Source organism: Camarhynchus parvulus, unplaced genomic scaffold, assembly GCF_901933205.1.
Source record: "Camarhynchus parvulus unplaced genomic scaffold, STF_HiC, whole genome shotgun sequence".
Lineage (NCBI taxonomy): Eukaryota > Metazoa > Chordata > Aves > Passeriformes > Thraupidae > Camarhynchus > Camarhynchus parvulus.
In genome coordinates, this window is record NW_022148457.1 from 31,660 (window position 1) to 53,442 (window position 21,783).

The 21,783-nt window shown below is 55.4% G+C and overlaps 1 protein-coding gene across 1 annotated transcript in view; it reads left to right on the forward strand.

Moving 5' to 3' along the window:
- EVI5L (ecotropic viral integration site 5 like) overlaps positions 1-21,783 on the forward strand; it is a 45,714-nt gene that overhangs the window by 11,573 nt on the left and 12,358 nt on the right. The window contains exons 5-15 of the mRNA XM_030970518.1: positions 223-333; positions 2,111-2,335; positions 2,969-3,043; positions 4,736-4,861; positions 6,122-6,265; positions 8,473-8,562; positions 11,678-11,775; positions 12,405-12,465; positions 12,926-12,979; positions 14,714-14,746; positions 20,282-20,413. Coding sequence (XP_030826378.1) covers positions 223-333; positions 2,111-2,335; positions 2,969-3,043; positions 4,736-4,861; positions 6,122-6,265; positions 8,473-8,562; positions 11,678-11,775; positions 12,405-12,465; positions 12,926-12,979; positions 14,714-14,746; positions 20,282-20,413 — 1,149 coding nt within the window. The remainder of the gene's footprint in view (positions 1-222; positions 334-2,110; positions 2,336-2,968; positions 3,044-4,735; positions 4,862-6,121; positions 6,266-8,472; positions 8,563-11,677; positions 11,776-12,404; positions 12,466-12,925; positions 12,980-14,713; positions 14,747-20,281; positions 20,414-21,783) is intronic.

Below are 21,783 nucleotides of genomic sequence, written 5' to 3' on the forward strand. Positions count from 1 at the left end.
TGTCACTGCCACCTCCTCTGTGCCCATTTTGTGCCCATTTTGTGCCCATTCTGTGCCCATTCTGTGCCCATTTTGGGTGATTTCTGCCCGGTTTGTGTCCACTCAGGGCTGCTTGGGGCCGATGTGCCAATTCTGTGCCCTTCGGTGCCCATACTGGCCCGCTTTTGTGCCAATTTCGGCCCACTCTGGTGTCCACTTCTCTGCCCTCGTGCCCAACTTCAGCCCACCTGGAGGAGCACATCTTGGATCCTTTTGGGCCCATTCTGTGCCCATTGTGCCCACTGTGCCCATTCTGTGCCCCCGTGGAGGAAGAAGAAGGAGAAGCTGCTCAAGGTGGGGTTGGGCTCGAATTCTCCAGTTCCTTGGGTTTTGGGATGGGTTTGTCCAGTTTGTGGTGTTTTGGGATGGGTTTGTCCAATGGGATGAGTTTTGGGGTGGGTTTGTCCAATGGGATGAGGTTTGGGGTGGGTTTGTCCAGTGTGTTGTGTTTTGGGGAGAGTAAGAAGGAGTTGTGGTGTTTTGGGATGGGTTTGTCCAGTTTCCTGGGGTTTTGGGGTGGGTTTGTCCAGTGGATGTGTTTTGGGGTGGGTTTGTCCAGTTGGTGTGTTTTGGGGTGGGTTTGTCCAGTTGGATGAGTTTTGGGGTGGGTTTGTCCAATGGGATGAGTTTTGGGGTGGGTTTGTCCAGTGTGTTGTGTTTTTGGGGTGGGTTTGTCCAGTTTGTGGTGTTTTGGGGTGGGTTTGTCCAATGGGATGTATTTTGGGGTGGGTTTGTCCAATGGGGTGAATTTTGGGGTGGGTTTGTCCAGTGGGATGAGTTTTGGGGTGGGTTTGTCCAATGGGATGAGTTTTGGGGTGGGTTAGTCCAGTTGTGGTGATTTTGGGGTGGGTTTGTCCAATGGGATGAGTTTTGGGGTGGGTTTGTCCAGTGTGTTGTGTTTTGGGGTGGGTTTGTCCAGTTGTGGTGTTTTGGGGTGGGTTTGTCCAATGGGATGAGGTTTGGGGTGGGTTTGTCCAATGGGATGAGGTTTGGGGTGGGTTTGTCCAGTGTGTTGTGTTTTGGGGTGGGTTTGTGCAGTTGTGGTGTTTTGGGATGGGTTTGTCCAGTGTGTTGTGTTTTGGGGTGGGTTTGTCCAATGGATGAGTTTTGGGGTGGGTTTGTCCAATGGGACGAGGTTTGGGGTGGGTTTGTCCAGCAGGAGGACACAGCTTGGGTCCTGCTGTGACCACCCCACATTTTGACCACGTTTGGGGTCACCCTGACCCCACTGACCCCACTGGCCCCAGGAGCTGATCCAGAAGGGAACCCCTGCACCATTTCCAGGCCATCGTGTGGAGCAGCAGATCTGGGGACACATTTGGGATCAATGGGATGAGTTTGGGGTCCCATTTAGGATCTCATTTGGCGTTTGGTGTCACATTTGGGGTTTCTGTCCCCCCAGGAGCTGATCCGGAAGGGGATCCCGCACCACTTCCACGCCATCGTGTGGCAGCTCTGGGGACACATTTGGGGTCAATGGGATGACTTTGGTGTCACATTTAGGATTTTAGGGTCCCATTTAGGATCACATTTAGGATTTTTGTGTCCCCAGGAGCTGATCCGGAAGGGGATCCCGCACCAATTTCCGCGCCATCGTGTGGCAGCTCTGGGGAAATTTGGGGCAATGGCTGCTTTGGTGCCCTTTAGAGGTGAACATTTTATTTTGTGTGGAGGAGGAAGGATCCTTCGGGAGCAGCAGATTTGGGATCATGTTTGGAGTCAATGGGATGACTTTGGGATCACGTTTGGGGTTTGATATCACATTTATCACATTTAGGATTTCTCTGTCCCCCCAGGAGCTGATCCGGAAGGGGATCCCGCACCACTTCCGCGCCATCGTGTGGCAGCTGCTGTGCCCTGAGCAGCAGATTTGGGATCACGTTTGGGGTTTGATATCACATTTAGGATCACATTTGGGGTCTCTGTCCCCCCAGGAGCTGATCCGGAAGGGGATCCCGCACCATTTCCGCGCCATCGTGTGGCAGCTGCTGTGCCCTGAGAGCAGCAATGGGATGATTTGGGATCACGTTTGGGGTTTGATATCACATTTAGGATTTCTCTGTCCCCCCAGGAGCTGATCCGGAAGGGGATCCCGCACCATTTCCGCGCCATCGTGTGGCAGCTGCTGTGCAGCGCGGCCGAGCTGCCGCTCAAGGCTCAGTACTCGGAGCTGCTGCGCATGAGCTCCCCCTGCGAGCGCCTGATCCGCCGGGACATCGCCCGCACCTACCCCGAGCACGACTTCTTCAAGGGCCAGGACAGCCTGGGCCAGGAGGTGCTCTTCAACGTCATGAAGGTGACAGCTTGGGGACACTGCTGGGGTGGCACTGGGACAGGGATCAGGGGTGGGACAGGGCCAGGAGGTGCTCTTCAACGTCATGAAGGTGACAGCTTGGGGACACCTGGGTGGCACTGGGACAGGAGGTGGCACAGGAGGTGACATTAGGGACACAGGGACAGGAGGTGGCACAGAGGTGACGTTGGGGACACAGGAGCAGGAGGTGACACTGGGGACACAGAGGTGGCACTGGCACAGGAGGTGGCACTGGGGACACAGGAGGTGGCACTGGGGACACAGGGATGGCACTGGGGACACAGGAGGTGACACTGGGAACACAGGGGTGACACTGGGAACACAGGGGTGGCACTGGCACAGCAGGTGGCACAGGAGATAGCACAGGAGGTGACACTGGGGACACAGGAGGTGGCAGTGGGACAGGAGGTGACACTGGGACAGGAGGTGACACTGGGGACACAGGGGTGGCACTGGCACAGCAGGTGGCACAGGAGATGGCACAGGAGGTGACACTGGGGATGCAGGGATGGCACTGGGGACACAGGAGGTGGCACTGGGGACTCAGGGGTGACACTGGGGACTCAGGAGGTGACACTGGGGACTCAGGAGGTGACATTGGGGACACTTTTCCAGGCCTACTCTCTGGTGGACCGGGAGGTCGGTTACTGCCAGGGCAGCGCCTTCATCGTGGGACTGCTGCTCATGCAGGTGGGAATTCCAGAGGTTTTTTGGGGAATTCCAGAGGTTTTTGGGAATTCCGAGGTTTTTGGGGAATTCCAGAGGTTTTTTGGGGAATTCTGGGGTTTTTTGGGAATTCCAGAGGTTTTTTGGGAATTCCGGGGGTTTTTGTGGGAATTTTGGTTGTTTTGATGGGAATTCCCGGGGATTTTGATGGGAATTCCCAGGTTTTTTTGGAAATCCAGGGCTTTTCCCACTCCAGATGCCAGAGGAGGAGATGTTCACCATTTGGTGGGAATTCTGGGATTATGACAGGAATTCCATCAATTCCATGGGAATTCTGGGGGTTTCAATGAGAATTATGGCGGTTTTTGGTGGGAATTCCAGAGTTTTTGATGGGAATTCACGGGGTTTTTTTGGGAATCCCAGGCTTCTCCCACCGCAGATGCCGGAGGAGGAGGCGTTCAGCGTTTGGTGTGAATTCTGAGGTTGTGATGGGAATTTCGCATTTTTTGCTGGGAATTCTGTGGATTCTGATGGGAATTCCAGAATTTTGATGGGAATTCCTGGGATTCTGATGGGAATTCCCATTTTTTTTGGGAATCCTGTGCCGTTCCCGCACAGATGCCAGAGGAGGAGGCGTTCAGCGTTTGATGTGAATTCTGAGGTTTTGATGGGAATTTCACATTTTTTGCTGGGAATTCTGTGGATTTTGATGGGAATTCCTGGTATTCTGATGGGAATTCCGATTTTTTCTGGGAATCCCGTGTTTTTCCCACCCCAGATGCCGGAGGAGGAGGCGTTCAGCGTTTGATGTGAATTCCGAGGTTTTGATGGGAATTTCACGGTTTTTTGCTGGGAATTCTGTGGATTCTGCTGGGAATTCTGGGGTTTTGCTGGGAATTCCTGGGATTTTGATGGAAATTCCCATTTTTTCTGGGAATCCTGGGATTTTCCCACCGCAGATGCCGGAGGAGGAGGCGTTCAGCGTTTGATGTGAATTCCGAGGTTTTGATGGGAATTTCACATTTTTTGCTGGGAATTCTGTGGATTCCGATGGGAATTCTGTGGGTTTTGCTGGGAATTCTGTGGATTCTGATGGGAATTCCCATTTTTTCTGGGAATCCCGTGCCATTCCCGCCCCAGATGCCAGAGGAGGAGGCGTTCAGCGTTTGGTGGGAATTCTGAGGTTGTGATGGGAATTTTGTGGTTTTTGCTGGGAATTCTGTGGATTCTGATGGGAATTCTGGGGATTTTGATGGGAATTCCTTTTTTTTTGGAATTCTGGGTTTTTCTCACCACAGATGCCAGAGGAGGAGGCGTTCAGCGTTTGGTGGGAATTCTGAGGTTTTGATGGGAATTTTGTGGTTTTTTGATGGGAATTTGGGGATTCTGAAGGGAATTCCCATTTTTCTGGGAACCCCGTGCCGTTCCCGCCCCAGATGCCGGAGGAGGAGGCGTTCAGCGTTTGGTGGGAATTCTGAGGTTTTGATGGGAATTTTGCGGGTTTTTTGCTGGGAATTCTGTGAATTCTGATGGGAATTCCCATTTTTTCGGGGAACCCCGTGCCGTTGCCGCGCAGATGCCGGAGGAGGAGGCGTTCAGCGTTTGGTGGGAATTCTGAGGTTTTGATGGGAATTTTGCGGTTTTTTTGCTGGGAGTTCTGTGGATTTTGATGGGAATTCCCATTTTTTCGGGGAACCCCGTGCCGTTGCCGCGCAGATGCCGGAGGAGGAGGCGTTCAGCGTCTTCGTGCGCCTGATGCAGGAGTACCGGCTGCGCGAGCTCTTCAAGCCCAGCATGGCCGAGCTGGGGCTCTGCATCTACCAGTTCGAGTTCCTGCTGCAGGTGGGACAGGGACGGCGACACGGAGGGGACAGGGACAGGGACAGTCCCCGTTTTGTCCCCATGTCCAGATCCCATTTTTGTCCAACCCCGAATTCCCATTTTTTGTCCAACCCCAAATCCCCATATTTCTCCCCAAATCCAACCCCAAATCCCCATTGTTCTCCCCAAATCCAACTCCAAATTCCCTTTTTCTCCCCAAATCCAACCCCGAATTCCTCGTTTTGTCTGACCCCGAATTACCATTTTTCTCCCTGAATCCAATCCCAAATTCCCATTTTTGTCCCCAAATCCAATCCCAAATTCCCTTTTTCTCCCCAAATCCAACCCCAAATTTCTGTTTTTATCTGACCCCAAATTCCTGTTTTTCTCCCCAAATCTGACCCCAAATTCCCATTTTTGTCTGACCACAAATTCCAGTTTCTCTCCCCTAATCCAACCCCAAATTCCCATTTCTGTCCAACCCCAAATTCCCATTTCTGTCCAACCCCAAATTCCCATTTTTGCCTGACCCCAAATTCCCATTTTTGCCTGACCCCAAATTCCCGTTTTTCTCCCCAAATCCAACCCCAAATTCCCGTTTTCATCTGAACACAAATTCCCATTTTTCTCTGTCCCCAAATTCCTGGTTTTATTTCTGAATCCAACCCCAAGTTCCCGTTTTTGTCCCCAAATTCCCTTTTTTATCCCTGAATCAGATGCCTAATTCCTGTTTTTTGTCTGAACCCAAAATCCCATTTTTATCCCCAAATCCAACCCCAAATTCCAGTTTTTTCCAACCACAAATCCCCCAAACCCATTTTTCCCCCCCAAATCCAACCCCAAATTCCTTTTTTCAAACTATTTTCCCCCAATCAACCCAACCCATTTTTGTGCCAATTCTCATTTTTCTCCCCAAAACCCCATTTTTTGCAATTCTCTTTTTCTCCCCAATCAACCCCCCCCCCCCCCCCCCCCCCAAATTCCCATTTTTGTCCAACGCCCAATTCTCATTTTTCTCCCCAAATCCAACCCCAAATTCCCATTTTTGTCCGACGCCCAATTCTCATTTTTCTCCCCAAATCCAACCCCAAATTCCCATTTTTGTCCAACCCCCAATTCTCATTTTTCTCCCCAAATCCAACCCCAAATTCCCGTTTTTGCCCAACTTCGAATTCCCATTTTTGTCCGACCCCCAGACGGGTTTGGGTTTGGCCAAATTCCCATGTTTGTCTGACCCCAAATCGCCGTTTTTCTCCCCAAATCCCCGTTGCTGTCCCTCAGGAGCAGCTGCCGGAGCTGAACGTGCATTTCCGCTCGCAGAGCTTCCTCACCTCCATGTACGCCTCGTCCTGGTTCCTCACGCTCTTCCTCACCACCTTCCCCCTGCCCGTGGCCACGCGCGTCTTCGACATCTTCATGTACGAGGTAGCCCCAAATCCGCCCCAAAACTGGGGTTGGGGGGGAAAAAATCCCAAAAAAATGGGTTTGGGTTGGGTTAAAGTCCAGAAAAACGGGTTTGGGTTTGACCAAATTCCTCAAAAACGGGTTTGGGTTTGACCAAATCACTCAAAAATGGGTTGGGTTTGATGAAGTCCCTCAAGAAGGAGTTTGGGGTGGATCAAACTCATCAAGAATGGGTTTGGGTTTGACCAAATCCCTCAGAATTTGGGGTGGAACCAAATCCCTCCGGAATGGTTTTGGGGTGGAGCAAACCCCTTAAAAATGGGTTTGGGTTTGACCAAATTCCTCAAAAACAAGTTTGGGGTGGATCGAGATGTTCAAAAATGGGTTTGGGTTTGACCAAGTCCCTCAAGAATGGATTTGGTTTGATGAAGTCCCTCAAGAAGGAGTTTGGGGTGGATCAAACCCCTCAAAAATGGGTTTGGGTTTGACCAAATTCATCAAAAATGGGTTTGGGTTTGACCAAATCACTCAAAAATGGGTTGGGTTTGATGAAGTCGCTCAAGAATGAGTTTGGGGTGGATCAAATCCTTCAAAAACGGGTTTGGGGTGGATCAAGCTCCTCAAGAATGGGTTGAGTTTGACCAAATTCCTCAAGAATGGATTTGGTTTGATGAAGTCCCTCAAAAATGGGTTTGGGGTGGATCAAATTCTTCAAAAATGGGTTTGGGGTGGATTAAATCCTTCAGAAATGCATTTGGGTTTGACCAAATCCTTTAAAATCTGAGGTGAAACCAAATCCCTCAGAAATGGTTTTGGGGTGGATCAAACCCCGGTGCCCCCGGTGACCCAGGGATGACCTGAGGTGGCCCCAGGGTGACCCAGGGATGACCTGAGGTGGCCCCAAGGTGACCCACGTGACCCAGGGATGACCTGAGGTGGCCCCAGGGTGGCTTTGGGGTGGCCCCGGTGACCTGAGGTGGCCCCGTGGTGGCCATGCTGAGCAGGTGGGTGGTGGCAGGGGTGGGGTGGCCCCGATGACCCAAGGTGGCCCTGGAGTGGCCATGGTGGCCTCATGGTGGCCACGGTGACCAGGCAGGGCTGTCACAGGGGTGGGGTGGCCCCAATGACCCAAGGTGGCCCTGGAGTGGCCATGGTGGCCCCGTGGTGGCCATGGGGATCTGGGATGACCCAGGGTGGCTCTGGGGTGGCCCCAATGACCCAAGGTGGCCCTGGGTGGCCATGGTGGCCCCGTGGTGGCCATGGGGATCTGGGATGACCCAGGGTGGCTCTGGGGTGGCCCCAATGACCCAAGGTGGCCCTGGAGTGGCCATGGTGGCCTCGTGGTGGCCACGGTGACCAGGCGGGGCTGTCACAGGGGTGGGGTGGCCCCAATGACCCAAGGTGGCCCTGGAGTGGCCATGACATGGCCCTGATGACCCAGCGTGGCCCCGGCGTGGCTGTGGGGTGGCCCCAATGACTCAGGGTGGCCCCATGGTGGCTGCGCTGACTGCATAGGGTGGTGGCAGGGGTGGGGTGGCCATGGTGGCCCCGTGGTGGCCCCGTGGTGGCCATGGTGGCCCTGTGGTGGCCATGGTGGCTGCACTGACCGGGTGGGTGGGTGGTGGCCCCGTGGTGGCCCCATGGTGGCCCCATGGTGGCCATGGTGGCCGCACTGACCAGGCGGGTGGTGGCAGGGGTGAGGTGGCCATAGTGGCCCCATGGTGGCCCCATGGTGGCCATGGTGGCTGCACTGACCAGGCGGGTGGGTGGTGGCCCCGTGGTGGCCATGGTGGCCCCGTGGTGGCCCCGTGGTGGCCATGGTGGCGCGCACTGACCGGGCGGGTGGGTGGTGGCCCCGTGGTGGCCATGGTGGCCCCGTGGTGGCCCCGTGGTGGCCATGGTGGCCGCACTGACCGGGCGGGTGGTGGCAGGGCTGTGGTGGCCCCGTGGTGGCCCCGTGGTGGCCATGGTGGCCACACTGACCGGGCGGGCGGGTGGTGGCAGAGGTGGGGTGGCCATGGTGGCCCCGTGGTGGCCGCACTGACCGGGCGGGTGGGTGGTGGCAGAGGTGGGGTGGCCATGGTGGCCCCATGGTGGCCCCGTGGTGGCCCCGTGGTGGCCATGGTGGCCGCACTGACCGGGCGGGTGGTGGCAGGGCTGTGGTGGCCCCGTGGTGGCCCCGTGGTGGCCATGGTGGCCACACTGACCGGGCGGGCGGGTGGTGGCAGGGTCTGGAGATCGTGTTCCGCGTGGGGATGGCCCTGCTGCAGTTCAACCAGGCCGAGCTGGTGCAGCTGGACATGGAGGGCATGTCCCAGGTACCGGCCCCGCAGCGGGGGGGCCTTGGGGACCTTGGGGACCTTGGGGGGGCCTTGGAGACCTTGGGGGGGCCTTGGTCAGTGGGGTGGGCTTGGGGTGGGGTTGGTCAGTGGGGCAGGGTTGGTCAGTGGGGGTGGGCTTGGGGTGGGGTTGGTCAGTGGATGGGTTTGGGGTGGGGTTGGTCAGTGGGGTGGCCATGGGGCATGTTTGGTCAGTGGGGTGGGGTTGGTCAGTGGGGCAGGGTTGGTCAGTGGGGTGGGGTTGGTCAGGGGGGTGGGGTTGGTCAGTGGGGCAGGGTTGGTCAGTGGGGTTGGTCAATGGGGCAGGGTTGGGCAGTGGGGTGGGGTTGGTCAGTGGGGTGGCCATGGGGCATGTTTGGTCAGTGGGGCAGGGTTGGTCAGTGGGGCGGGGTTGGTCAGTGGGGTGGGGTTGGGCAATGGGGTGGGGTTGGGTTAGGGTTGGTCAGTGGGGTGGGGTTGGGCAATGGGGTGGGGTTGGGTTAGGGTTGGTCAGTGGGGTGGGGTTGGTCAGTGGGGCGGGGTTGGTCAGTGGGGCGGGGTTGGGCAGTGGGGTGACCATGGGGCATGTTTGGTCAATGGGGTGGGCTTGGTGGCCTTGGGGTGGGCTTGGTCAGTGGGGTTGGTCAGTGGGGCATGTTTGGTCAGTGGGGCAGGGTTGGTCAGTGGGGCGGGGTTGGTCAGTGGGGCAGGGTTGGTCAGTGGGGCGGGGTTGGTCAGTGGGGTGGGGTTGGGCAATGGGGTGGGGTTGGGTTAGGGTTGGTCAGTGGGGCGGGGTTGGTCAGTGGGGTTGGTCAGTGGGGTGGGCTTGGGTTAGGGTTGGTCAGTGGGGTGGGGTTGGGCAATGGGGTGGGGTTGGGTTAGGGTTGGTCAGTGGGGCGGGGTTAGTCAGTGGGGCGGGGTTGGGCAATGGAGTGACCATGGGGCATGTTTGGTCAGTGGGGCATGTTTGGTCAGTGGGGTGGGTTTGGGATGGGTTGGGGTTGCACTTGGTCAATGGGGTGGGCTTGGTGGCCTTGGGGTGGGTTTGGTCAGTGGGGTGGGTTTGGGGCAATGGGGTGGGTTTGGGATGGGTTGGGGTTGCACTTGGTCAGTGGGGTGGGCTTGGGGTTCCCTTGGGCAATGGGGTGGGGTTGGGTTAGGGTTGGTCAGTGGGGCGGGGTTGGTCAGTGGGGCAGGGTTGGGCAATGGGGTGACCATGGGGCATGTTTGGTCAGTGGGGCAGGGTTGGTCAATGGGGTGGGCTTGGTGGCCTTGGGGTGGGTTTGGTCAGTGGGGTGGGTTTGGGCAATGGGGTGGGTTTGGGGCAATGGGGTGTGCTTGGGGCAGGGTTGGTCAGTGGGTGGGTTTGGGGTGGGGTTGGGCAATGGGGTGGGCTTGGGGTGGGTTTGGGGTGGCCTTGGTCAGTGGAGTGGGCTTGGGGTTCCCTTGGGCAATGGGGTGGGGTTGGGGTGGTCTTGGGGTTGGTCAGTGGGGTGGCCTTGGGATGGGTTTGGGGCAGGGTTGGGGTCGGGTTGGTCAATGGGATGGGCTTGGGGTCGCCTTGGGGTGAGTTTGGGGTGGGGTTGGGCAGTGCGGTCAGGCAGTGGGGTGGATTTGGGGTGGGTTTGGGGTGGTTTGGGTAATGGGATGGGTTTGGTCCATGGGGTGGGTTTGGGGTGGGATTGGGCAGTGGGTTTGGTCCATGGGGTGGATTTGGGGTGGGTTTGGGGTGGTTTGGGTAATGGGATGGGTTTGGTCCATGGGGTGGATTTGGGGTGGGATTGGTCCATGGGGTGGATTTGGGGGTGGGATTGGGCAGTGGGTTTGGTCCATGGGGTGAGTTTGGGGTGGTTTGGGTAATGGGATGGGTTTGGTCCATGGGGTGGATTTGGGGTGGGTTTGGGTAATGGGATGGGTTTGGTCCATGGGGTGGATTTGGGGTGAGCTTTGGGGTGGGTTTGGGTAATGGGATGGGTTTGGTCCATGGGGTGGATTTGGGGTGGGTTTGGGCAGTGGGGTGGGGTTGGGGTGGGTTTGGGGTGGGTTTGGTCCATGGGGTGGGTTTGGGGTGGGTTTGGGTAATGGGATGGGTTTGGTCCATGGGGTGGATTTGGGGTGGGTTTGGTCCATGGGGTGGATTTGGGGGGGGGTTGGGGTGGTTTGGGTAATGGGATGGGTTTGGTCCATGGGGTGGATTTGGGGTGGGTTTGGGGTGGGTTTGGGTAATGGGATGGGTTTGGTCCATGGGGTGGATTTGGGGTGGGTTTGGTCCATGGGGTGGGTTTGGGGTGGGTTTGGGTAATGGGATGGGTTTGGTCCATGGGGTGGGTTTGGGGTGGGTTTGGCCAGCAGGTTGAGTTCATCCCCGTTTTGCCCTGGTTGTCCCCCATTTTGTGCCGTTTTTTCCCCCATTTTGGGGTGAATTGTCCCCATTTTTGTGCTGAATTCCACATTTTGAGGTGAATTCCCCATTTGAGGTGAATTACCCCATTTTGGTCTGAATTCCCCCATTTTTGGTCTGAATTGTCCCCATTTTGGGGTGAACTGTCTCCAATTAGGGGTGAATTCCCCATTTTGGGATGAATTCCCCCATTTTGGGGTGAATTGTCCCCATTTTGGGGTGAACTGTCCCTGATTTGGGATGAATTCCCCCATTTTGGGGTGAACTGTCCCCATTTTGGGGTGAATTGTCCCTGATTTGGGGTGAATTGTCCCCATTTTGGGGTGAATTGTCCCCATTTTGAGGCGAGTTCCCCATTTTGGGGTGAACTGTCCCCATTTTGGGGTGAACTGTCCCCATTTTGGGGTGAATTGTCCCTGATTTGGGGTGAATTGTCCCCATTTTGGGGTGAATTGTCCCCAATTTGAGGTGAGTTCCCCATTTTGGGGTGAACTGTCCCCATTTTGGGGTGAACTGTCCCCAATTTGAGGTGAGTTCCCCATTTTGGGGTGAACTGTCCCCATTTTGGGGTGAACTGTCCCCATTTTGAGGCGAGTTCCCCATTTTGGGGTGAACTGTCCCCGTTTTGGGGTGAACTGTCCCCGATTTGGTCTGAACTCCCCGTTTTGGGGTGAATTCCCCCGATTTGGGGGATGCCCCGTGCTGCCCCCGCAGTACTTCCAGAAGGTGATCCCTCACCAGTTCGACTCGTGCCCGGACAAGCTGATCCTGCGCGCCTGCCAGGTCAAGTACAACCCCCGCAAGATGAAGAGGTCAGGGGACAGCCCTGTCCCTGTGTCCCCTGGGTCCCTGTGTCCCTCTCCCTGTCTCTGTGTCCCTGTGTCCCCTCTGTCCCTGTGTCCCTGTGTCCCCTCTGTCTCTGTCCCCTGTGTCAGTGTGTCCCTGTCCCCCTGTCCCCCTGTCCCTGTGTCCCTGTGTCCTTGTCCCTGTGTCCCCTCTGTCTCTGTCCCCTCTGTCCCCTCTGTCCCCTCTGTCCCCTCTCCTTGTCCCCTCTGTCCCCACCCTGTCCCTGTCCCATGCTCATCTCTGGCCCTCCCCCGTCCCTGTTCTTGTCCTCCCTGTCCCCTGTCCATGTCCCCACCCTGTCCCCATCCCGGTCCTCATCCCCATCCCTGTGTCCCTCTGTCCCCTCTGTCCCCATCCCTGTCCCCAGCTGTCCCTGTCCCTCTGTCCCTGTCCCCTATCCTTCTGTCCCCTCTGTCCCTGTCCCTGTGCCCTCTGTCCCCAGCTGTCCCTGTCCCTGTGTCCCCTCTGTCCCTGTCCCCAGCTGTCCCCAGCTGTCCCTGTCCCTGTGTCCCCTCTCCCTGTCCCTGTCCCCTCTGTCCCCTCTGTCCCTGTCCCCTCTGTCCCCAGCTGTCCCCAGCTGTCCGTGTGTCCCCAGGCTGGAGAAGGAATACGGCGCCCTCAAGAGCAAAGAGATGGAGGAGCAGATCGAGATCAAGGTGACACAGCTGGGGACACCTGGGGACACCTGAACACACCTGGGGACACCTGGGGACATTCCAGGGACACCTGGGGACACCTGAACACACCTGGGGACACTGCAGGGACACTGCAGGGGTACCTGGGGACACCTGGGGACACCTGAACACACCTGGGGACACTGCAGGGACACCTGGGGACACCTGGGGACATTCCAGGGACACCTGGGGACACCTGAACACACCTGGGGACACTGCAGGGACACATGGGGACACCTGGGGACATCTAAACACACCTGGGGACACTGCAGGGACACCTGGGGACATCCCTGGGGACAGCTGGGCACACCTGGGGGACACTTGGGGAACATGGGGACACTTGGATCACCATTCATTGTCTCCTCTCTGTCCCCTCTGTGTCCCCTCCCTGTCCCCTCCCTGTCCCCTCCCTGTCCCCTCTGTGTCCCCTTTGTCCCCTCAGCGGCTCCGCTCTGAGAACCGCCTGCTCAAGCAGCGCATCGAGACCCTGGAGAAGGTGAGGACCCCAGAAAAACTAAAACACCACATGGAACCCCAAAAAAACCCCAAAACCAGACCCAAACCACTGCATGGAACCCAAAAAAACCCCCCTAAAACACCACATGGAACCCCAAAAAAACCCCAAAACCAGACCCAAACCACTGCATGGAACCAAAAAAAAAACCCCCTAAAACACCACATGGAACCCCAAAACAAAAAAAAAAACCACCCAAAACACCCCAAAGCACTGCATGGAACCCATAAAACCCCCCAAAAATCCAAAATACTCCACAAAAACCCCAAAACCAGACCCCAAAGCACTGCATGGAACCCCAAAAACCCCAAAACTCTGCATGGAACCCAAAATCCAAACCCAAACCCCTCCTTTAGGGCCCAAACCCCCCCTTTTTGAGCCCAAACCCCCCATTTAGACACCAAAAAATCCCATTTTGGGCCAAATTCCCTCCATTAAGGACCAAAAAACAAAAATCCCATTTTCCATCCCAAACCCCTCATTTTCCGCCTTAAAACCCCAAATCCTTGGGAATTGGGGAATTGGGGAATGCCGGGAGTGTCGGGGCCGGCTCGGCGCTGCCTCTGTCGCTGTCCCTGCCCCGGCTCTGTCACTGTCACCGCTGTCGCCGATCTGCCTCTGGCTCTGTCACTGTCGCCGATCTGCCTCTGGCTCTGTCACTGTCACCGCTGTCGCCGATCTGGCTCTGGCTCTGTCACTGTCACCGCTGTCACCGCTTCTGTCACTGTCACCGCTGTCACCGATCTGCTCTGGCTCTGTCACTGTCGCCGATCTGGCTCTGTCGCTGTCCTGCCCCGGCTCTGTCACTGTCACCGCTGTCGCCGATCTGCCTCTGGCTCTGTCACTGTCACCGCTGTCGCCGATCTGCCTCTGGCTCTGTCACTGTCACCGCTGTCACCGATCTGGCTCTGGCTCTGTCACTGTCGCCGATCTGGCTCTGTCGCTGTCCTGTCCCGGCTCTGTCTCTGCCTCTGGCTCTGTCACTGTCACCGCTGTCGCCGATCTGCCTCTGGCTCTGTCACTGTCGCCGATCTGGCTCTGTCGCTGTCCTGCCCCGGCTCTGTCACTGTCACCGCTGTCACCGATCTGCCTCTGGCTCTGTCACTGTCACCGCTGTCTCTGTCGCTGTTCTGCCCCGGCTCTGTCTCTGTCACTGTCGCCGGTCTGTCTCTGTCTCTGTCGCTGTCCTGTCCCGGCTCTGTCTCTGTCACTGTCGCCGGTCTGGCTCTGTTGCTGTCGCCGCTGTCTCTGCCCCCTGTCCGGCTCTGTCTCTGTCACTTGAGTCTGGCTCTTTGCTGTGCTGTCTCTGCCTGCCTCGTCTGTCTCTGTCACTGTCGCCGATCTGCCTCTGCCTCTGTCGCTGTCGCTGTCCTGACCCGGCTCTGTCACTGTCACTGTCACTGTCACTGTCTCTGTCACTGTCACTGTCACTGTCGCTGATCTGGCTCTACCTCTGTCACTGTCGCTGTCCTGACCCGGCTCTGCCTCTGCCTCTGTCACTGTCACTGTCACCGTCACTGTCACTGTCGCTGTCGCTGACCCGGCTCTGTCTCTGTCACTGTCACTGTCACTGTCACTGTCTCTGTCACTGTCACTGTCACCGTCACCGTCACTGTCGCTGTCGCTGACCCGGCTCTGTCTCTGTCACTGTCACTGTCACCGTCACTGTCACTGTCTCTGTCGCTGACCCGGCTCTGTCTCTGTCCCCTTCCCCAGGAGAGCGCGGCCCTGGCCGATCGCCTCATCCAGGTACTGCCCGACTGTCGCGAGAATCCCGACATTTCCCCATCTCCCCGACATTTCCCCATCTCCACGAGATTTCCCCATCTCCCCGAGATTTCCCCCATTTCCCCAAGATTTCCCCCATTTCCCCAGCTGATTTCCCCCATTTCCCCGAGATTTCCCCCATTTTCCCCAGCTGATTTCCCCCATCTTCCCAAGATTTCCCCCATTTCCCTGACATTTCCCAATTTTCCCAAGATTTCCCCCATCTTCCCAAGATTTCCCCCATTTCCCCAAGATTTCCCCCATTTTCCCCAGCTGATTTCTCCCATCTTCCTGAGATTTCCCCCATTTCCCCAAGATTTCCCCCATTTCCCCAATTGATTTCCCCATTTCCCCAATTGATTTCCCCATTTCCCCGATTGATTTCCCCATTCCCCAATTGATTTCCCCATTCCCCAATTGATTTCCCCATTTCCCCAATTGATTTCCCCATTTCCCCAATTGATTTCCCCATTTCCCCAATTGATTTCCCCATTTTTCCCCTTTTCGATTGATTTCCCCCATTTCCCCAATTGATTTCCCCCATTTCCCCAATTGATTTCCCCCATCTCCCTGAGATTTCCCCATTTCCCCAATTGATTTCCCCCATTCCCCAACTGATTTCCCCCATTCCCCAATTGATTTCCCCATTTCCCCAGCTGATTTCCCCCATTTCCCCAATTGATTTCCCCATTTTCCCGATTGATTTCCCCCATTTCCCCAATTGATTTCCCCATTTCCCCAATTGATTTCCCATTTCCCCAATTGATTTCCCCATTTCCCCAATTGATTTCCCCATTTCCCAATTGATTTCCCATTTCCCCAATTGATTTCCCATTTCCCGATTGATTTCCCATTCCCAATTGATTTCCCATTTCCCCAATTGATTTCCCCATTTCCCCGATTGATTTCCCCATTTCCCCGATTGATTTCCCCATTCCCCAATTGATTTCCCCATTTTCCCGATTGATTTCCCCATTTCCCCAATTGATTTCCCCATTTCCCCAATTGATTTCCCCATTTTCCCGATTGATTTCCCATTTCCCCGATTGATTTTCCCATTTCCCCAATTCATTTCCCCATTTCCCCAATTGATTTCCCCCATTTCCCCAATTGATTTCCCCATTTCCCAATTGATTTCCCATTTCCCCAATTGATTTCCCCATTCCCCAATTGATTTCCCCATTTCCCCAATTGATTTCCCCATTTCCCAATTGATTTCCCCATTCCCCAATTGATTTCCCCATTTTCCCGATTGATTTCCCCCATTTCCCCAATTGATTTCCCCATTTCCCCAATTGATTTCCCCATTTCCCCAATTGATTTCCCCATTTCCCCAATTGATTTCCCATTTCCCCAATTGATTTCCCCATTCCCCAATTGATTTCCCCCATTTCCCCAATTGATTTCCCCATTTCCCCAATTGATTTCCCCCATTTTCCCGGTTGATTTTCCCAATTTTTTTTCCCCTAGTTTATTTCCCCGATTTTCCCAATTCCCTCAATTTTCCCGATTTATTTCTCCGATATTTCCCTGATATTTTCCCAATTTTCTCGATATTCCCAAGGTTTTCCCGATACTTTCCCGATATATTCCCCAATATTTTCCCTATTTTCCCAATATTCCCAATATTTTCCCAATATTCCCAATATGTTCCCAATAATCCCGATATTTCCCCAATATATTCCAAATATTCCCAATATTTTCCCAATATTCTCAATATTTTCCCAATAATCCCGATATTTTCCCAATATATTCCCAATATTCCCAATATTTTCCCGATATTCTCTCGATATTTCCCCGATACTTTCCCAATATTTTCACGATTTTTTCCCAATTCTCCCAATACTTTCCTGTTATAATCCCAATATTCCTGAGATTTTCCTGAGATTTTCCCAATATTTCCCCAATATTCCCAATACCTTCCCAATATTTTCCCGATATTTCCCCAATTTTCCCGATATTTCCCTGATACTTTCCTGATATTTCCCCAATTTTCCTGATTTTTCCCCCAATTTTCCCAACTGATTTTCCCGATTTCCCTGATTTTCCCAATTGATTATCCCGATTTTTTCCCGATTTTCCCAATTTATTATCCTGATTTATTTTCCCTATTTTTCCCCAATTTTTCCCTGATTTTTTCCCCCAATTTCCCCCCGATTTTCCCAGTATTTTCCTGATTTATTTTCTTGATTTCCCCCCAATTTTCCTCCTTGATTTTCCCCATTGATTTTCCCTGATATTTTCTTCCTTTTCCCAATTGTTTTTCCCGATTTTATTCCCCATTTTCCCGATTTGTTTCCCAGATTTTCCCGATTTATTTTCCCAATTTTCCTCTCTGATTTTCCTGATTTATTTCCCCAATTTTTCCCCCAATTCCCCCGATTTTTTCCCAATTTTCCCGATTTATTTTCCCCATTTTCCTCCTTCTCCTCCCTCCCTTACCCCAGCCCCACTTTTGGGGGATTTTCCTTTTTTCTGCCTTTTTTTCCACCTTTTTTTTCTGCTTCTCCGGAGGCTCCCGCGCATCCTGGGGGGAATTTGGGGGATTTTGGGACAATTCAGGGAGATTTTGATGAATTCTGGGAATTTTGAAGAAATTTGGGGGAATTTTGGTGAATTTTTGGGGGGATTTTGAGGCATTTGGCAGATTTGGGGGGGATTTATTGAGGAATTTTGGGAGATTTTGGGGGAACTTGGAATTTTGGGGATTTTGATGGAATTTTGGGGGAAATTATGGGGAATTTGGGGGGCCTGGGGGAATTTTGGTGGATTTTTTAAAATTCTGGGGTAATTTGGGAAATTTTGGGGGACATTTTAAGGAATTTTGGGGGAATTCTGGTGAACTGGGGGGAAATTTGGGGGATTTGGGGGGAATTTCAAATTTTGGGGGAAATTTTGATGGAATTTTGGGGGAATTGGGGCAATTTTGATGGAATTTAAGGAAAATTTGGGGGAATTTGGAGGATTTGGGGGGGTTTTTGGAATTTTAGGGTAATTTGGGGGAATTTTGGGGGAATTCTGGTGAATTTGGGGGAAGTTTTGGGGATTGAGGGATTTGAGGGGATCTTGAAATTTGGAGTATTTGGGGGAAATTTTGGGGCAATTTGGGGAATTTGGGTGGGAATTTTGGGGGGAATTCGGGTGAATTCTGAGGAATTTGGGGGGAATTTGGGGGGATTTTGGGATTTGGGGCGGAAAGCAGCGATTGGAGGAGTTTGGGTGGAATTTGGGGTGGGGGACGGGACAAACGGCCCTGGAGGTTCCCACGGGGCTGGTGGCACCTCCAGTGTCACCTCTGTGTCCCCATTGTCACCTCCTGTCCCCAGTGTCACCTCCCTGGGCTGGTGGCACCTCTGTGTCCCCATTGTCACCTCCTGTCCCCCCAGTGCCACTGTGGCGGACACCCCTGTCCGCAGCCGCGCTGGCTCGCCCTGGTGGCAGGAGGTGACAATGTCCCCTGTGTCCCCAGTGTCCTCAGGGCCAGGTGACACAGGCACAGGAGGTGACAAATGTCCCCGATGTCCCCGATGTCCCCAGGGCCAGGTGACACTGTCCCTGCTGTCCCCAAGGTGTCCCCAATGTCCCCACTGTCCCCAGGGCCAGGTGACGCAGGTGCAGGAGGTGAAAAATGTCCTTGATGTCCCCAAGGTGTCCCCAATGTCCCCTCTGTGCCCTGTGTCCCCAGGGCCAGGTGACACTGTCCCCAAGGTGTCCCCTCTGTCCCCACTGTCCCCAGGGCCAGGTGACACGGGCGCTCGGAGGTGTCAGTGTCCCCATTGTCCCCTGTGTCCCCAACGTCCCCAGGGCCAGGTGACACAGACGCAGGAGGTGCCAGTGTCCCCAAGGTGTCCCCTGTGTCCCCAATGTCCCCAATGTCCCCACTGTCCCCAGGACCAGGTGACACTGTCCCTGATGTCCCCAATGTCCCCCGTGTCCCCAGGGCCAGGTGACACAGGCACAGGAGGTGTCAGTGTCCCCAGTGTCCCCAAGATGTCCCCAACGTCCCCACTGTCCCCAGGGCCAGGTGACGCAGGCGCAGGAGGTGACACTGTCCCTGTTGTCCCCCTTGTCCCCAGGGCCAGGTGACACTGTCCCCAAGGTGTCCCCAGTGTCCCCAAGGTGTCCCCAATGTCCCTGTTGTCCCCCCTGTCCCCAGGGCCAGGTGACACAGGCACAGGAGGTGTCAGTGTCCCCAAGGTGTCCCCAAGATGTCCCCACTGTCCCCACTGTCCCCAGGGCCAGGTGACACTGTCCCCAGTGTCCCCAAGGTGTCCCCAATGTCCCCACTGTCCCTGCTGTCCCCAGGGCCAGGTGACGCGGGTGCAGGTCACACAGGTGACACATTGTCAGTGTCCCCAAGGTGTCCCCAAGATGTCCCCAATGTCCCCTGTGTCCCCAGGGCCAGGTGGGTGAGGAGGTGTCAGTGTCCCCATGTCCTGTTCCCAACTCCCCAGGGCAACAAGGTGTCGTGTCCCCATTGTCCCCTGTGTCCCCAACGTCCCCAGGGCCAGGTGACGCGGGCGCAGGAGGTGTCAGTGTCCCCAAGGTGTCCCCACTGTCCCCAGGGCCAGGTGACACAGGCACAGGAGGTGCCAGTGTCCCCAGTGTCCCCAAGGTGTCCCCTGTGTCCCCAATGTCCCCACTGTCCCCATGGCCAGGTGACACTGTCCCTGATGTCCCCAAAGTGTCCCTACTGTCCCCAGGGCCAGGTGACACTGTCCCTGATGTCCCCAATGTCCCCAGTGTCCCCAGGGCCAGGTGACACAGGCACAGGAGGTGTCAGTGTCCCCAGTGTCGCCAAGATGTCCCCAACGTCCCCACTGTCTCCAGGGCCAGGTGACGCAGGCGCAGGAGGTGTCAGTGACCCCAAGGTGTCCCCAATGTCCCCAATGTGCCCTGTGTCCCCAGGGCCAGGTGACACGGGCACAGGGAGGTGCAGCCCCAAGTCCCCAATTCCCAATGTCCCCTGTGCCAGGCAGGTGACACGGGCACAGGAGGTGTCAGTATCCCAAGATGTCCCCACTGTCCCCAGGGCCAGGTGACGCGGGCGCAGGAGGTGACACTGTCCCCAATGTCCCCACTGTCCCCAGGGCCAGGTGACGTGGGCGCAGGTCACACAGGTGACACATTGTCAGTGTCCCCAGTGTCCCCAATGTCCCCAAGGTGTCCCCAATGTCCCCCGTGTCCCCAGGGCCAGGTGACGCGGGCGCAGGAGGTGACACTGTCCCCAATGTCCCCACTGTCCCCAGGGCCAGGTGACTCAGGAGGTGTCAGTGTCCCCAAGGTGTCCCCAATGTCCCCACTGTCCCCACTGTCCCCAGGGCCAGGTGACGCAGGCGCAGGAGGTGACACTGTCCCCAATGTCCCCCGTGTCCCCAGGGCCAGGTGACGCGGGCACAGGAGGTGTCAGTGTCCCCAAGGTGTCCCCAATGTCCCCACTGTCCCCAGGGCCAGGTGACACGGGCACAGGAGGTGTCAGTGTCCCCAAGGTGTCCCCAATGTCCCCACTGTCCCCAGGGCCAGGTGACGCGGGCGCAGGAGGCCGAGGAGAACGACGTCATCCGGCGGGAGCTGGCGCTGGTGAGGCAGCGCTGCAGCTCGGCCACCGAGAGCCTGAGGCGGGCACAGAGCACCATCCGCGAGCTGCAGGTGTGTCACTGTCACCTGTGTGTCACTGTCACCTGTGTGTCACTGTGTGTCACTGTGTGTCACCTGTGTGTCACTGTGTCACTGTGTCACCTGTGTGTCACTGTGTGTCACTGTGTCACTGTGTGTCACTGTGTCACTGTGTGTCACCTGTGTGTCACTGTGTGTCACTGTGTGTCACTGTGTCACTGTGTCACCTGTGTGTCACTGTGTGTCACTGTGTGTCACTGTGTCACCTGTGTGTCACTGTGTGTCACCTGTGTGTCACTGTGTGTCACTGTGTGTCACTGTGTCACTGTGTGTCACTGTGTCACCTGTGTGTCACTGTGTGTCACTGTGTGTCACTGTGTCACTGTGTCACCTGTGTGTCACCTGTGTGTCACTGTGTGTCACTGTGTGTCACCTGTGTGTCACCTGTGTGTCACTGTCACCTGTGTGTCACTGTCACCTGTGTGTCACTGTGTGTCACTGTGTGTCACTGTCACCTGTGTGTCACCGTGTGTCACTGTCACCTGTGTGTCACTGTCACCTGTGTGTCACTGTGTGTCACTGTCACCTGTGTGTCACTGTGTGTCACTGTGTGTCACTGTCACCTGTGTGTCATTGTCACCTGTGTGTCACCTGTGTGTCACTGTGTGTCACTGTGTGTCACTGTCACCTGTGTGTCACTGTGTGTCACTGTCACCTGTGTGTCACTGTCACCGTGTGTCACTGTCACCTGTGTGTCACTGTGTGTCACTGTGTGTCACTGTGTGTCACCTGTGTGTCACTGTGTGTCCCTGTGTCCCTGTGTGTCATTGTCACCTGTGTGTCCCTGTGTGTCCCTGTGTGTCACTGTGTGTCACTGTGTCACTGTGTGTCACTGTGTGTCACTGTGTGTCACTGTGTGTCATTGTCACCTCTGTGTCAGTGTCCCACTGTGTGTCACTGTGTGTCACTGTGTGTCACCTGTGTGTCACTGTGTGTCACTGTGTGTCACTGTGTGTCCCTGTGTGTCATTGTCACCTGTGTGTCCCTGTGTGTCACTGTGTGTCACTGTGTGTCACTGTGTGTCACTGTGTGTCATTGTCACCTCTGTGTCACTGTCCCACTGTGTGTCACCCGTGTGTCACTGTCACCTGTGTGTCACCTGTTTGTCACTGTCCCACTGTGTGTCACTGTGTGTCACCTCTGTGTTACCTGTGTGTCATTATCACCTGTGTGTCACCTCTGTGTCACCTGTGTGTGTCATCATCACCTGTGTGTCACTGTCACCTGTGTGTGTCACTACCCTGCTGACAGCACCGCAGGTGACATTTGGTGGCATTTGGTGGCACAGGTAACGCCTGCCTGAACGAGAATTTCGTGGCACGTGGGGACGATGGGGAGGTGAC